Consider the following 16,076-nt stretch of genomic DNA (forward strand, 5'->3'; position numbering starts at 1 on the left):
TGAACCTTATAGTAGGGCAAGGGCAAAAAAACAAGGTCATGTGTGAGGGCATTGGAGTCATGATGCTCAAAAAAGTGTAATTGAAGATGGAAACCCTATCCCTAGGTTAAAGTACCTGAGGAGATTGGGGTCTTGCGCACACTGCTTTCAACGCGTCTTATTGTCGGGGGGTAGCGACGATCGGTGCTATGAACAGGCCACCTTGGTCCTGCAGTCATCGAACCGGACCAACTTGAGCATCATTGACTCCAACAACAAACGCGGCCAAAGTATCACCGAAGAACCCACAAAGCAGCACCGGCGTAATATGGAGTACCGAAAGGAGAAGGTGATATGTTGTATTGTCGGTCCTGGCCGTGGAGGTCTGTCAGTCCGGCGCGAAGTCAATGGGTTTAATATAGAGCTCGAGAAATCCCAGCCATCATTCAATGAGGTCACAGCGACACCGTAGGCCAAGAGGACCAGCTTGTGAGGTTAACAGACACTTTTCGTTCTCACAATCGCAGTAGCGCCCAGAACCTGTTCTAACCCTCTATCATGTCGAGGAGCTCAGCCCATCGCTTGGCGAGCATTCGAACTCAAGGGCCAAGAAGAACAAGATGAAGGGCATGATGGAAACTGTCAACCTTGGAGCGGCCTCCTGCTGTAGCTGCCTGGTCTCCCTCCGCGGCTGCGCGGTCTGGCTCTTCGGTGATGACCTTGTCCTTTGCCTCTAAGGACGTTGAGAGCCGGTTACTCCTGGATCAAGACATGTTCAATTTGTCGATATCTTCAAAATGACGAAAGATACTCGCGATCTTCTGGCCGATCCTTGACCTTGGCTCAATAATCTTTGTCCCCTGGCGCTCGTAGTAGGCCTTGACGACAGCGTCATGGGTTACCTGGCCGTTGCGAATAGGCCTGATGGTGATGAGGAGACAATCGGCGTCTGTGTTTGCCATAGCGTGTTGAGCAGCAGCTTCAAGCTCCTCAGGGATTGTGGTGGTGCCACTAGGATAGTAGGTAGGTTACTATATAATAGAAACTTGAAGCAGAATGGACGAAATCATCAGTATACTCTTAAGCCATATATATACTAAGAGTGGTCTAATATTTATGCCAGCGACGAAGTCCGTACCAGTTTTTATATAATTCACCTGGATATGCAGACGCGTAGTCCGGGGCGGTGGTGCCGTCTTGATCACGGCTCAATAGTGAATGCGTTGCGGGTATGATCATTGGCTCGACAAGTTTGGTTCCCTGACTTGCCTTCCTGGCCGTGTTGCCCTTGTTCTGGTTCCGGATGGCTACTCGACGTCTTGTGTTGAGGATCCAGTTCGACTGTTTCGTCTTCCGCGGTTTTTGGCGCATCTCAAGTTCCCCGGTGCGTAGGTTCAACCAATGCATGCAACCGTCGACGAGATCGGTGGGCAAGTCGCATCCACCGCTACCCTTGACGATGTCTCACAAGACGTACTCAAGCAGTGGACCTCGGTGCAAAGCCTGGATCACGACTGGCCTCGTAAAGTTAGGATTCTTGGCCTGTCTCCTTTGTAGCATGAACCGTCTCAGTTCTCTGCAGCAGATTCGATCACCGCGGGGCGAGCAGGATTTGAAAATGCCTTTGACTCCATGAGGTTATGTAGGGGTCGAGTCCTGCGTGCCATCTTATCTCTGTTGATCTTGCGAACAGTACCGAAATGGCAGGACGCGGCGTCTCGTCTGGGTCTGAGCAATCTTGAATGGACATCGCCAAGGTAACGTGTAGCTTGTGAACTAACTGTGCAGATTGGGGTCGCCAAAGTAACCAGTCCTTCTGTGGAGTGCAGGCATGCCAGGTGTAGTATGATAATCGACTGGCCAGAAATTATCAGATGCGAAGCGGATGAAACCCAGTGACCAAGATGTTCCATGAATGTTGGTATGCATGGGGATTGAAACGAGCGTCTTAATGAGACACTAAAGACCGACGACAACATCTGCCTCGAGCGTTGTTTCTACACATTCCGGCCACACAAGCACCGCGCCTTGTGAAGTTGTCTTGGCTAGTGATACCGGCGGAAAAGGACGCCGGGTCGCCTGCCTAGGATGTCAGGTTACAACTCCCATAAGATGCAATATCAACAAACGTACAATAGATCGTGAATTAGTGCGGCATTCAAGAACAATGCAGCGATAAGACGCTTGTCGGGACCATTTTGCTATCGGCGTGGGTACGACTGGTCATTGCTTGGATCGTTAGACGGGCGTGATGGTGGATGCCACCGATTTGGCACCAGAAGTCTCCATGACGTTTCGGGCAACACGAACCAAGTCTTGAGCGACGGAAGGTGCATCGGTGCCGTCGGGAAGTTGATAGTTGGCCTGCGCAACTTCGAGGCGGCGTTGAGCCTCGACGACCTCATGCTAAGCCTTGGCGACATCGCGATCAGCGTTGGCAAGAGCAAGCTGAAGTTCCTCGGCATGGTCTATTGACAGGTCATTAGTGAATGCTTGGCGGGTATGATCACGACGGAGAGGATGCTCACTGTTCAACTCTGATGCCATGATGATTGCGGCGATGAGACATGACCTCCTTCACCGGTATTGGTGGTTGGTAGACCCCTCCTTGTCGGTTCGGGCTTTGGCTGAACGCGCTGGGCAACCTTCTCTGGCGCAAAATGAGAATCCTTAATACCCTTGGCCTTTCGCCAGTCCGTGTATGCGGACGAAACGCCATGGGCAAAGTCCTTTAGCCTTGGCTCTGACTCGTCAGAGCACCAAGGCCAGCCGTACTCGTGCTTATCGACCTCCAAGTCCTTGACGTATGCCTTCCACGTGATGCAGTCGACAGCGTACTCAAAGTGAGCATGGCCGACCACACGGTACTTCTTCTCGTGCAGGATTCGGCAAATATCCGATATTGCCTTCGCATGCAAGTACTCCTTCCTCGCAAAGTTGTCGACAGCATTATTGAAGCTGGTCTCGTGCATCGTGTAGATCTCGGTCAAGACTAAGTAAACATGTTAACAGGGGATGGCTTTTTCCGGTAGTCCACTTACCATATATATATGGTTTATACTGGACTTCATGCAGAGGTCGAGCCATGCCTGCCATCTTGTGTCTGTTCATCTCACAAACGGTCTCCAAAATGGCAGGGCAGGGTGCACTAGAGTTTTGCCTTGCACGATGAAGATGACATCTCCGTCAGGCGCGGAGTCTTCAGAGAGGGAGTGTCCCTAGCCCCTGGCTATTGCAATCAACCTTTTGGCGCTTGGCTGGGGTTTCAGCCATGATGGCAGGTATCTGGCAGTTGATGCATACAGGAAGGATGTTGCAAATGGTCCCCGAAATTGCATGGCACGGCGAACTCGAGTTTTGCCTTGCACGATGAAGATGACATCTCCGTCAGGCGCGGAGTCTTCAAAGGAGGGAGTGTCCCTGGGCCCCTGGCTGTTGCAATCAACCCTTTGGCGCTTGGTTGGGGTTTCAGCCATGATGGTAGGTGCCTAACAATTGATGTGTGATTAGTAAGGAAGAGTGTAAAATATAAGGAGATGGATGGTTTAAATGTACCTACTTTAACAGCAGTAGAAATACTGGTCTGTTTGTTCCTGTGCAGCTGCCTGGCACTGATATCGCATTGTCGGGGGTTGCTAATTTTTGACGTCCCGTCCGGGTCTGTGAGCGACTCTGTGTCAACAGTGGCTTTGTTTGGATAGGTGGTTGGATGCAAAGTCGTTCTAGAGACGCCAGAGTAGGCGACTTGTGCGACATCTCCAGCCACTCCATGTCGAGAGGTTGCTTTTCATCGTCAGTCAGCAGATGATTGATAACATTGCTCAAAGACTCACTGGGAAGATCTAGGATCTTGTTGGCTGCGAGTGATGCGAGGCTGATGTCAAGATGCCCTGGGTAGGTGGGTGAGATGGTGTCATTACTGTGCTGCCGCCTTTCCGCTTGATGAGGCTCTTGATGTGACGGGGATGTTAAATATATATATAAATGTTCTCAATAATTGAAAGACGTGAAGTGATCAACAGAGAAAGGATGATAAAGTGACTGTCAAAGGAAAAATGCTAAATTGCTTGGGAAAGACGAGACGAAAAAGGCGGGAGGAGCAGTGGTATAAATAATATTCAGAATCGGTATCGATGGCGGTTGGCCCCACTTCTCTGTCATCTTCATCATTGCCTCTTTCCACGTCACCTCACAATTTGTCCTTGTCCGCAATCTACCTAGACAACAATACTTTCAACTTTGCTACCTGACGGAATTGCATCCGGATGGAGTACTGGGCACCGAACAAGCAGGCGCTGATCAGCTGCTCGCCACAATCTACTCAAGACTACCCGTGACTTCAAGAAAGCATCCGCTAACCTGTGTTTGACAGATGATTCCACCGCATGATTGGCAATCAAAGAACAAGAGACCTACGTAAATCCTGCTGCACCCATCGCCATCTCTGCGTGCTCTTTCCGCCGAACCCTCATGATGACTACAATGATATTCGAAATACCGAAGCCCACCAACGACAGTAACGACTCATCAACCAATAGCATTGGACGCACGATCCCGATTGAGTAAAACCACGAAACCTTGTCTACCTCTACGACGAATAACAAGACGAATACAAAACTTTCTTCTGGAGCCCCTCGGAGACTTCCGCGACCGTTGAGCGGGTGCCTCCGACAGTCTGCCGCTTTGATCAATGAGCAATTAATTTACAATCATTTCTAATAATACTAAGAATATACTCTGTCCGTAGATGGACGTTTAAAGTACACTTGGGGTCACAAATTTCACAGTTTAAAAAAAATAATGTCGAATTTTCTCTGTATACAATATTCTATTATCCCACGCATAGCAGCGACTGTCCCATTTGGGGGCAGTCAAGTAGTTAAATTAGAACAGTACAGATTGACTCTATGCGATGTCCTTGGGCCAGGAGTCCCACAACATTAACTTGACATAGAACAAGTCCCAGTGATTTCGTCCATGTTGTCTGGGCAATGCTGGACTCTTGAGGCCGTCGTCGCCTGTAGGCTTAGGCCGGTCTCAGTTTCCCAGAAAGCGACAACATTCGCAGGGATCATGGTCCAATCTTCTATCTCAACATGTGATTTCGAAAGACGGACCAGGTTGTGGGAAACGCCAAGTACCATGTTATCATCTGACGCTCCCAGTAGGGACTTGAAGTCAGGTTGCCAGGCCCTAAAGGTTTTCTTGAGACTGCAATCAGCATTACTTCTGAAAAGTCTGATGCGAGGGCCACGCTCTGATGGATCAGAGGTCGGATTACGACAAAACGTAACCTGATGCATGTAAGCCCTGAAGAGATGGCAATGGATTTGCCATTGCTCATGACTGGTCAATTCTCTTCTTTCAAGTGACACATTATGCTTTGTGTCGATTTCGATCCCGGCTGAATTAAATATCTGCAGAATATCGTCGGTGCACGTGCGCAATCTATCTATGGAGAAGGCACATAAATCTACAATACCATCGATTTCGCTAGATGTTTTGACGCCGCGGGATTCTCGGTCAAGCCAATACTTGGCAAGCCCGAGGTTGAACCATGTAGTTCCCTGTTTGGCAAGGCTACTTCCATAGCCGTGACAGCATTTGAAAATTGTTTCAAGGGCTAAGGGTCTTGTATTATCGCCTTTGCTCAAGCTGTGACAGGAGCCCAAGGCCAGCACGGTCGCAACCTGGACCTTGACCAGACGTGGGATAGGTTCAGAGTCCAAGGCTAGGAACATGGCAAGGCGATAGTCGTACTCAACCTGACGAAGTACGGACCGGAACACTGCGGCCTCTTGGTCCTCCAATGCAAGGCGATTATTAGATACAAGACCTTGCGCTGTCAACATATCTATCGTATCCTTGGCTGCCAATGGATTTCGGATAAAGCTGTTGATGATACGTTTGGACGACATACTGTATCGCTCGAGATCGATCGCAGAGGCAACGAATGCACCCATATGAGCCCCTTCCACAATATATGGGCTATCACCGCCTTTTGCAATAAACTCGTCAATGGTATTTTCACAATGATACACTGTGACTGACGCGTCCGGGTTGTAAGTCCACCACAGCTGCAACTCACGATACTCCTTCGACGTTAATCGCGGGTATGTGAGCACTTGGCGAGTCTTGTTGTCCCAGGAGGGAGTGTAGAAATCACGATGACCCAAGACAACATGGATCTCTTGAAACCCTTGTATGGGTTTCGGCCGCACAGGTATCTGACCGCACAGGGTTACTAGAGTTGCCAATTCGGTATTAGCAACATCACCGATCGAGCGCAGTTCCATGAGGGCCTGTGGCCAATTAGGTAGAATTGACTGAACCTTAACAAGACTCCTCATTTCGTCACTGCCCATCAAACATTGTAGATGAGTTTGTATGGTCTCGTCAAATGAGAGGATGAGTCGTGTAGTTTTGTCCGATTTCTTGACGATACCTGCCAACTCTTGAGCGATTTGCTCGAGCGACCGGGCATCAGAGATATCATTGTCTAACATAGGATCGTTTTCATCCGAGAGAGGAAAGGTGAGTAGAGGTACTGCGCCTTGTTTCCACAGTAGTTCTTCAAGAAAACTGATATCCGTATGGGATGACAGGGTCAGAAAACGGATGTCAGAAAACCCTTCATGACTTGATACAGTCAACGCCCAGTCCATAAGCAAGGTCACAGCCAAAGCGCATTCGGCTGTGATAAAGAAATCGACTTGAAAAAGGAACACAGCACGCCGTGGTAGCACAGACTTGGTTTGCCAGGCATCAGGTCCAGGAGCGGGACGCCAGGCCATGAAGGATCCAGGTGGCCGCAAATTGTTCTTGAGGACATCCAAGAATTCGGCAATCGTCATTCTCACTGGGGCCAGCTCGCTATCGCTCATCTCCCCTTCATCAGCATCTTCATCACTGCCGATGATGAAGAATCTTGTGGTCCTTCGGTCCACAGGTAGCGACAAACGTATCTGGTCCAAGAAGTTTTGCTCTGAACGATATTGTGGCATGTAGATGTGGCCGAATAGGGCCCGGGGCTTGCCATGAGGCAGATCTGGAAGCTCGCGCAGGCTTTCGAAAATATCGCCGAAGCCGACGGGCGCCTCCTCCTCTGAATGTGAAGACATGATCTGGATTGGCTAAAGAATGGTGAGCTTGATTGCCTGAATGAATATTGCTTTTGCTTGAATACCTTGCCGAGAGGGCATGCGGGCGTGGAAGAAAATTGGTGTGCTCTAATGTTTGTGATTTGTGATTTGTGGTTTGTGGTTGTGAGGTGAAAAATGTCTGATGATAAGTAGGCAGCAGCACTAGCTGCAGGACGTATGAAAGGCAGATCAATACAGTTGTTTGGGCCCAGTGTTGCCCTCCATCAATTGGTATTTCTGACTACAAGCATGCCCAAGATCACAGGTGTTATTTTAAGTATCGCAATACGTTTTGCAAATGTCTTTAAACTACAATCAAATCACATTATCACAATAACGCAATGGCACATTGGCAAGGTCACAGTCACGTAGTCAAAATGTCCAGAAGTTGCCCCAACTATCAAATCTCGTTTCAATTAATCCCTCCAAAACCTATTTTGGTCTTTGCATCGACTTGACCGGATTGCGTTCTGCACCTATCATGTCCCATTATATGATAGCATTATGGCCAACATGATCATAGGCAGTAGGGTCAGCAGTCGCACAAATAATTAAACATCATTTTAATTATTCCATAATTAAATAAAGGCCACGTGTTTTGTGTAGCCCTGGGTGTTGTTAGGACACCATTTGACGACGCCCCCGAAGGATCCAAGGCGGCGTTGAGCGGAGACATGGAAGCCATTGGGTAAAAACAGCAGTCTTGTAATGTATCGATGGGCGGGATAGATGGAAGATGGAACAGGAGTACATCATAGGCAGAGTTAGTCGCTCATCCATTCTATCATGCCTTCGTAGGATACGTCCAGTTGCCCTGGGTCCTGCTCGTTGTCGGTTTGGTCAACGTTGTGTGGCTCAGATGCGGGCTGATGTTGACTCAAGTTACCATTTTCCTCGACCAGGCGGCGGTGTTCGCTGGAAACAGCGTTGAGCTCGGCCCTTAGGGCTTTCATCTCGTTGCTCATGGCATCTAGCTTGGCATCTAGCTTGGCATTCGCGGTTGTCATCTCGACCTGGAACTGGACCTTCATGTCCATTATCGCATTCAAAATCATCTCTGTACCTGGCGTGGTAGCCGGTGACTCACGACGAAATTCACGGTCACCCCCCACGCCGAGACTCGGTGATCTAATAGCACTTGCCAAGGCGACGTCATCCGAGATGGAGATCTGTTGCGAAGAGGAGTTCATGGAATAATCACCATCATCCTCCATCAATTGACCCTCAATTGGCGGTTCGCTGGCGTGTCTGGCGTCGACATCGCCAAGAGGCTCATCGCCAAGAGGCTCATCAAAGTGAGAACCTCGATCTTCACGATGAAGGGCCCGCATCAACGCTTTGTGTGCCAGCCCGAAGACTCTTTTCAGGTCATGAGAACTTGGGAGCTCCTGAGCTCGAGTAATCGACTTGTAGCTTTCCAACGCTTCGGCAGTGGTACACGCATACGCTTCGTCATTCCACTGCATAGTATTGATCGCTTGCTGAATGTTCTTCAAGTCGGTGATGCATATTGGGAGCACTGGCATTCCCATTCGATAGTCGATCTGGTCATGAACAGTTGCGACACTACGCGTTGTACTCGAAATGACCTGACCAAGCCAATGCAAAAGATCGGAGAGATTAGATGGCACCTCTCCAACACGCAAGACACTTTGCCTTGCAGCATCATGCAGTGACTTAACTGGCTCACTGGTTCCATCATTAGCATTCTTCTCCATCAGGCGGAATGTCTCATTTAACGCAGGGCATGCACCGCGACGCTTTGCGGTTGATTTCCATAGTTCCCTTTCGTCAATTCGACAGATGGCAGCGAACTGCAACACTATGACCAGCCTTGCCTGCCGCCCGCAGATAAAAGGGTGGACCATGATTGAGGTCAAATCAGTGCAGAAGGCTTTGCTGTACAGATGACGGCTGGTATCATCGTCAGACATTACGGAATATCGTAAATTGTTCAGAGGAGATATGAGATCCACGGGCGAAGTCCTGAAAACGCGAAGACAGGTCTTCCATAAACTCAGTAGCATAGGGTGCGACTTGTCTTCTATTTTGTCTTGAGCTTTCTTCTCCGTTGACGTCGCCCATTTCCGATCGATATAAGCCTCGTCTTGATCGGTCCATTCCTCATCGGATTCGGGAGGAGGTCCCAAAAGCGTAGCCAGATCACTTGACGTAATGGGAGCCATGCGATCCAGGAGTGATTGTGCCCATTCTTGGGCAGTGGGATTCTGGTCCTCGTTGGCAATATTCGCACGGCGACCGAGCCTTTTGGTACGACCTTCCATATTCGTATTGATAGCGCCTCGTCTGCTTCCTTGGTTGCTCATTTCCTTGGTGCTAGCGAAATTTATGCGTACGCAAGGCTGGCTGGACTGGTGTTGTTGTGATGTTGTGTGAGGAGAAAAGCAAATGAGCTGGTGGGTGCCCACATTACAAATAATTACTGAGATCACTGAGTGCGCTATAGGAATCAGCTGCCGATGATAACTAAAATCAATTATTATTCTTTCACCACTTGAATAAATTTATGTCATCTGTTCATCTACGAGGCGTCAGTCACTTTAGTACTACTGATTCATTTTAGACATTGTCTAAGAATCATAACATGATGGAGAGTCAACTTCAATTTACACTTGAAAGCATCAGTAAAGACAAATTATTCAAATCACTCAAGATATTACAAAGTCACAGTCACGTAGTGAAATGGTCCAGGCATGCCCCAATCATCAAATCTCATTTCAATTATCCCCCCCAATCCTATTTTTGTACTTGCATCGCCTTGCCCTTGAAAAGGGCAATCGATGCTGCGGCTTGTAACCGCTTGATCCAGGCCAGGCTCTCAAGCCTGGCGCTGCATCTATCATATCCCATTATATGATAGTATCGTGGCCAATATGATGATAGTTTATGGCTATCAGATCTGCTCCTTCTGAGCCAGCTTCTTCTCGGCCAGCTTCTTGTCCAGCCGCCTCTTCTCAAACTCCAAGTTCCACTTGAAGGCGTGGATTGGAGCCAATACGCTCCATGTGTCCATGACCACGAAGAGGCGATCGTCGAGGTCGCCCTCTCGTTCGACCCACTCGTTGAGTAATGGCTCAACGTGATTCTTGGGCTGGCGGAGGATCGCATGGATCTCTGGGACCCACCGGATCAATTCGTCTTTGGCCTCCTTGGCACGTGGGAAGTCCTGCATATCGACAAATTCGACCCACGACTCCCTAGCCCATTTAAGGATGGAGGCACTAGGGCTGGCGTCCATTGCCAGCGCGAGGGTCACTTGAGTCGCCAAGAAGTCCGCAAGACGACGAGGGCGGCCATACCACGCATGTGCCGTCCATTCGACAATGTGGCACCATACGGTGCGGACCGCCTTCAACATGTTCTTGTCGTTCATGTTATGGTTCATCTCAGGACAGGGTCCCATGACCAGCGAGCAGGGGCGGCCATCCTTGCTCCTGGTCCAGGTGATGGAAACCTCTCGAGGCATCTGGTCCATCACCGGCCCAAGGACCGTGCTTCCTGTGCCCAGAACAAGATCGGCGAAGTCTATCCACGGAGGTAGGACGACTTCAAAAGGACTGGGGAAAGGTCCCCCAAGCTTCCCGAGCGCGAGAGAGTCCCAGATGTGCTGGCGGAGTTCCAGCTTCGTAGCCCGAGGGGGAGCAAAGCCCACATCGTAGGACGGCCAGAACCCCCTTCGGATTGGGAACTCCGCGTCCATAGGCCAGACCGGCGGAAGAGGTTCCTTATCCACTTTGATGTTCCTCTCCCGTATCCTGGCCAGCTCGGCATCGAATCTCACTCGAAAGGCGTCTTTCAAAGCCTTTTCAATGGCAGCCTTCTCTTGGGCTGCTTCACTGCGCGCCTTATCTTTGGCGTCGTTGGAGAGCTTGAAGTTTTTCAAGGCAGTAGTTGCCTCCGCAACCTTCTCCTTGGTCTCTTTAGAAACCACGGGATCGCGGGGGACAGGGATTTTGCTGCCCTGAACCACCCCAGAAGCAGCGATAGACGCATAGCCAGCGCCCTGTTGAAGTCGCAAGGGAACCTTCTTGGCACCCTTGTTATTGTTGCCAGGCTTTCCCTGGGTAGATCCATGGGAAGTCCTGGCCCCAGGACCAGCAGCGCTGGAAGGAGGCTTTGCGACCTGTCCTTGAGGAGCAGGTTGCGGGGCAGTCTTCTGGGGGCCCTTCTGCTGAGCGCCCTTCTTCCAACCGGTAGGCTTGCCCTGAGGAGGTGCCTGAGAGGTTGTGGCTGTGGGACCAGCAGCCGTGGAAGAGGACCCTGCCCTGGAAGGAGGCTTTGCAACCTGTCTTTGAGGAGCAGGTCGCGGGGCAGGCTTTGGAGAAGCCTGTGTTTGGGCGAGAGGAGTCGCCACAACAGGCTTCTGGGAGTCCTTGCTCGAGGGGCCAGCAGGAGAGAAAGACAAAGCCGAAGCCTTCAGCTTGTGATCCCGTTTTACGGGCTCAGGCTTGGCAGCCTTTGCGTCTGCTGCGTCTTGAACCTCATCCGCCCAGTCAAGTTCCGGTACCACTGCTTCTCGATTGCCTGGCGCCCACTCAGAATCAGCAAGACCCTTGGCCGGAGGCAAGACGCGAGGAGCCTGCTTTGGGGAGACCGATGCCTTCTCCTTCTGCTTGGGCTCCGACACTGGATGGCCATTTGCCTCTCGCCAGGCCTTGTACTCTTTCGAGATACCGTCTGACATGTCAGAAGGGTCGATCTCGTCATTGTCACCCCAAGGCCACCCATGCTCGAAGTCTTCCGTACCATCGTCAAGATCCATCACCTTGACGTAGTCGTACCAGGTGAGGAAGTCAACCTGGTACTGGAAGTAGACGTCGCCAATCTCGCGAGCGTCGAGTCCTTTATGCAACAAGGGACAGAGGTCCGCTTGCGCAACTGAGCGGCATGAAGACCAAACCTCGGGTCTCCACACGCTGTAGAATCCGAAATGATCCTCGATAAACTGGCGGCGCTTAACCGTCGCACCAGCCTTGATGTGCCATGCGGATGGCGGTGGATGCCGGACGGTTTCCCAAATGGTGGGCGTTTCTAACAAGTCGGTGTCTTCCCACATTTTGATGTTTATGATCTAGTAAATAATCAGTATGAGTTGGCGCGGAAATATAACGATCATCACTCACGGGTGCGCGTATGTGTTGTTGTATGAGGGAGAGAAGAGGGGCATAATAAAAACGAAAAAGAAAACAATAAGAGGGAGAAGGCAGATACAGTCTGCTCACTTAAGCACCAAATTCAGTCCAACTTACAATTTTAGCACCACTAAGATATCTACTTAACACTTTATTAACTACCATTTTAATTATTCTTGCAGTTAGAATATATGTAATTCACTATATACATTACATTTGAAAATCTTTAAAAAATGTATTTAATGCATATTCTACTGTCAAGATGAATTGAAAGGCGGCGTTTTGATACTTCATTCTGTGTAATACTGGTAAATGAAGTTAATGTGGGGCTAGGTAACATTCACTGAGCACTGTGGGTACTTTTCTCAGCTCACCTAAAACTCATCTCAAGAAAACTTCATAAGAACATAACACAATAGCACAATTTTCCCACAAAAAGAGAAAAAAAAATTCACTTTTTAAACAAAAAAAATTGCAGCTATAATGTCTTCTGGTGAGAAAGACTCTGGTCGTGGCCGCTCTCGAGAGAGACGTAACCCAGACCGTTCAGAGGAAGACGAGGATGCCGTAATCGAAAGATTGCAGCGTCAGACTTCGGAGTTCCAACGAGAACTCCAGCGAATGCGAAACCGGCGCGAAAGCTCAACCGCATCGCGTGGTCGCGGTGACCGTGGCCGTGGTCGTGGTCGTGGTCGTGGCCGTGGTCGTGGCGGTAGTAGCCAAGGCCCTCGAAGCTCGTCGACTTCCAGTCGTGCCAGCACTTCTGGCCAGAGCGGCAAGGGATCCTATTCCGGGGTTTCTAAGAACCCAGGCCAAGGTGGTTTCGACTGGGTCTCCAAGGCCGAGAAGCGCGAGTACCAAGGGGCCAATGGAATGACGGCCCAACGTGTTGTCAACACCTCCTACGGGGGTGGCAACAATTGTCGCTTCGGGGCTTTTACCCATACTGGGGGAGTCATGGGCATGACTAACACCCCGGCCGATCTCCTTCGAGCTGGCGAGGAAGTCATGAGCAACGGGCGAGTCGAGGGGCTTTCTTTCCATCTGGAGCCCCTAAAGCCAGGCGCGCATGACTGGATGCAACGAAAGGCCACATTGACGGCGGTGACTTCCAATTTGGAGCCACAAAAGCCTCTCCTGGAAAGGCCGGTTGAGCACTTGTCCTCACAGAAGGGAGAGCAGTGCATCTGCTGCGAACGCACAGGGCATAACTTGAGGGACTGCCTCTATGCCAGCGGCGGCACTATCCATGGTTGCACATTTTGCAACACGATTGATCATCGTGTCGATGAATGCACAACCTTCAGGGCAATGTCTTTGAAGCAAAAGGCTGGATTGCTTGTCTATGAACGAGCAAAGCGACCAGCCTTGACTACCACCCGGTTGTGGTGGGAGTACCTCGCGGACTACGTCCGTGAGAACGGCCCGGATACTCCGATGCCCAATGAATTCCCATGGTCGGCCGCCTTTGCCAGAGGCAAATGTCGGGAGGGTGATGGCACTGTCCTCGCGGCCCTTCAAGCAGTCTGGGATGCTGGAAGGAAGGTGGAGGATCTGCCAGCAGATCCCGCACACCATTCCGCTGAAGCGGTGCATTGTTTGTACTTTCCAAACAATCCCCCATTCACTCGGGCCCCAGTTGCGCCAGTTGTACCAGCTGCGCCTGCGCCAGCTGCACCAGCTGCACCAGAGGCTCAAGGTAGCAACGTCCCTGCAACGAGAGACATGGGGGCCCGAATGAGCCTCATGTCAAGTTTACTGCGTAAGAAACAAGCCAGTAAGCCTGCCACTCAGCCTGCTGACACACTCGTCCACGATACCATGGATGAGGAGACCCCTAGTGACAATGAAGATGAAACAATGTCAGTAGATTTCGAGGCCACATAATGGCACTCATCGTGCTTGCCCTCTCATAGAGAGCAACACTCATCGGCATATCTGGGCTACACTAGCCCACCCAGAGGAATGGTATCTTTGCCCATTGGGCGCAAGATACATATGATATGTCCCGGCTTGCCCTCTCATAGAGAGCATCACTTATCGGCATATCTGGGCTACACTAGCCCACCCAGAGGAATGGCATCTCGGCCCATTGGGCGCAAGATGCCTATGATATCTATCGGCTTGCAATAGGCCGACAGATACCAGTGTCTTGGCTTGTTGCATATCAATCGTTTCTGCAACTTGTAAGTTGAACTAACTCACCGTGTCTGCTTATAAAACTAACCTTCCTAGTTTCCCAAACCATCAAATGGAATGCAGTCTAGACTATCGATCATGAGCCCAATGTCGTTGTGCTACGTGCGACCGAAGCCGACGAGGCCCGAGCCTGAAGACCAACAAATGAAACGCCTCGAGATACAAGAGTGAACCAAGGTCGAGCATACGGTTAAGGGACGAGAGGAATGAACGAGTGGAATTTAGGAACATGGGCATTATCAAGGGCATAAATTTGGGTTTCCACGTTAGATTTGAGATATTTGATAAGTTGTTGAATCGATTGTCAAGTGCTCATGCTATATGTGTCTTTCTAAAAAGTTTCTTGTGAAATGAATATGTAGTTGCAATACTGTGCGTTTAAACAACTTATACAAGACCCAAAAGGAGAGTGTGGCGATTGCAGAAAGATGAGAGAATTAGCCGAGAAAAAGGCTATGTTTGCTAAACTGAGACTGTATAGTCTGCTGGGATTGTTACGTGGTTATTAGACAGGGCGCGATGTGTTGGGAGTGTTGGTTTGTTAGATGGTTGGTGTTTCTACAGTAGAGGAATGGAATAAGCTGATTTAGAGACATGCAACACGACTCACGTACTGAAGAGACGATTAATAAATAAATTCTGAGACTGGAGTGTCAAGCAATACCATAAGCTACCGTGGTACCTGGCACTAGCAAACTCCTAAGCAGCGACCCTGAATTCTCGCCATTTCATCAACGCTGATTTAGGCGCCGTAAATAAAATTCGACATTCCTTCATTATCTCCATCCTGTAATGCCCTTTTAGAACATAACTTTTCATCGACACAATCAGCGCTTTATAGATACACGGCTTTGTCTCACTGAGCATCACCCCCTTTCTCACTGAACTCCTTTTCCAACAATACGTCGTTATCTACAACAAATATCAGTTAATATTTGCGACCAGAACCCTCCATCGACGCGATACTGCTTCGTCTTTATCACTCCCAGTCAAGCAGTCTTTATGATACCAGGACATGACCGTCAATTAAACAACAGGCATAAAAGTAAGGGATTGCTATTTTGTGTGCCGCGTTGCTCGCGCCAAATACTAACAAAGAAACACAGCCCAAACAATCATCCGAAACAAACCACATTCGCAGAACATATGCGAACACCAAATCACCTGGCGCTGCACCATCTGTCGAACGCGCGCCCCTATTCCTCTGACATAAAACATCACCTGCGAAAATACCAATGTCTGGAAGCTCGGCAAGTGCAGCACAGATCTCCGCGATCGAGAGGTTATAGAAGAAATCGAGTGTGCAGACTGCCAGAACAGACGAGCTAAGAATGAGGATAAAGAATAATGACGTTTGTGGGAGAAGGCTTAGCCTGCTCCTGTTTAGCTGGGTAAGCCTCCTGTATGAGCTGAGATGAAGAATGCTACCTAGCAAACTGTCGAAGAGTAGCCCAAGGTCGTTGTAAGTAAGGAAGGGACTCGCGGGGATAGAATCGTTATATAGCAGACTTATGTTAATATTATTAAAAGGACATTTTCTTTAATTGCTACCTTTTCTTTAGTAAGACATTTTCTTTAATTGCTACCTTTTCTTTAGTAAGAC

General features: G+C 49.6%; 6 protein-coding genes across 6 annotated transcripts; 1 reads left to right on the forward strand and 5 right to left on the reverse strand.

Annotated features, from left to right (window-relative positions):
- Nucleotides 1-578: 578 nt before the first annotated feature.
- On the reverse strand, nt 579-941 carry FPSE_12397 (uncharacterized protein; the record flags this gene model as incomplete). The annotated part of the gene is made up of 2 exons (XM_009265514.1): nt 579-712; nt 791-941. The coding sequence occupies 2 exons, from the start codon at nt 939-941 to the stop codon at nt 579-581; spliced, it is 285 nt and encodes a 94-aa protein (XP_009263789.1).
- A 1,569-nt stretch (nt 942-2,510) lies between these two features.
- On the reverse strand, nt 2,511-3,455 carry FPSE_12396 (uncharacterized protein; the record flags this gene model as incomplete). The annotated part of the gene is made up of 3 exons (XM_009265513.1): nt 2,511-2,971; nt 3,021-3,082; nt 3,283-3,455. 3 exons carry the CDS (start codon nt 3,453-3,455, stop codon nt 2,511-2,513), a joined length of 696 nt encoding a protein of 231 aa, XP_009263788.1.
- Nucleotides 3,456-4,919: 1,464 nt separating this feature from the next.
- Nucleotides 4,920-7,100, reverse strand: FPSE_12395 (uncharacterized protein; the record flags this gene model as incomplete). The annotated part of the gene is made up of 1 exon (XM_009265512.1): nt 4,920-7,100. The coding sequence occupies one exon, from the start codon at nt 7,098-7,100 to the stop codon at nt 4,920-4,922; it is 2,181 nt and encodes a 726-aa protein (XP_009263787.1).
- Nucleotides 7,101-7,885: 785 nt separating this feature from the next.
- Nucleotides 7,886-9,406, reverse strand: FPSE_12394 (uncharacterized protein; the record flags this gene model as incomplete). Its single annotated transcript, XM_009265511.1, has 1 exon — nt 7,886-9,406. The coding sequence occupies one exon, from the start codon at nt 9,404-9,406 to the stop codon at nt 7,886-7,888; it is 1,521 nt and encodes a 506-aa protein (XP_009263786.1).
- A 629-nt stretch (nt 9,407-10,035) lies between these two features.
- On the reverse strand, nt 10,036-12,198 carry FPSE_12393 (uncharacterized protein; the record flags this gene model as incomplete). The annotated part of the gene is made up of 1 exon (XM_009265510.1): nt 10,036-12,198. The coding sequence occupies one exon, from the start codon at nt 12,196-12,198 to the stop codon at nt 10,036-10,038; it is 2,163 nt and encodes a 720-aa protein (XP_009263785.1).
- Nucleotides 12,199-12,757: 559 nt separating this feature from the next.
- On the forward strand, nt 12,758-14,161 carry FPSE_12392 (uncharacterized protein; the record flags this gene model as incomplete). Its single annotated transcript, XM_009265509.1, has 1 exon — nt 12,758-14,161. One exon carries the CDS (start codon nt 12,758-12,760, stop codon nt 14,159-14,161), a length of 1,404 nt encoding a protein of 467 aa, XP_009263784.1.
- Nucleotides 14,162-16,076: the final 1,915 nt, after the last annotated feature.

The sequence above is a fragment of the Fusarium pseudograminearum genome, chromosome 3, assembly GCF_000303195.2.
Source record: "Fusarium pseudograminearum CS3096 chromosome 3, whole genome shotgun sequence".
NCBI classification, from domain to species: Eukaryota; Fungi; Ascomycota; class Sordariomycetes; order Hypocreales; family Nectriaceae; genus Fusarium; species Fusarium pseudograminearum.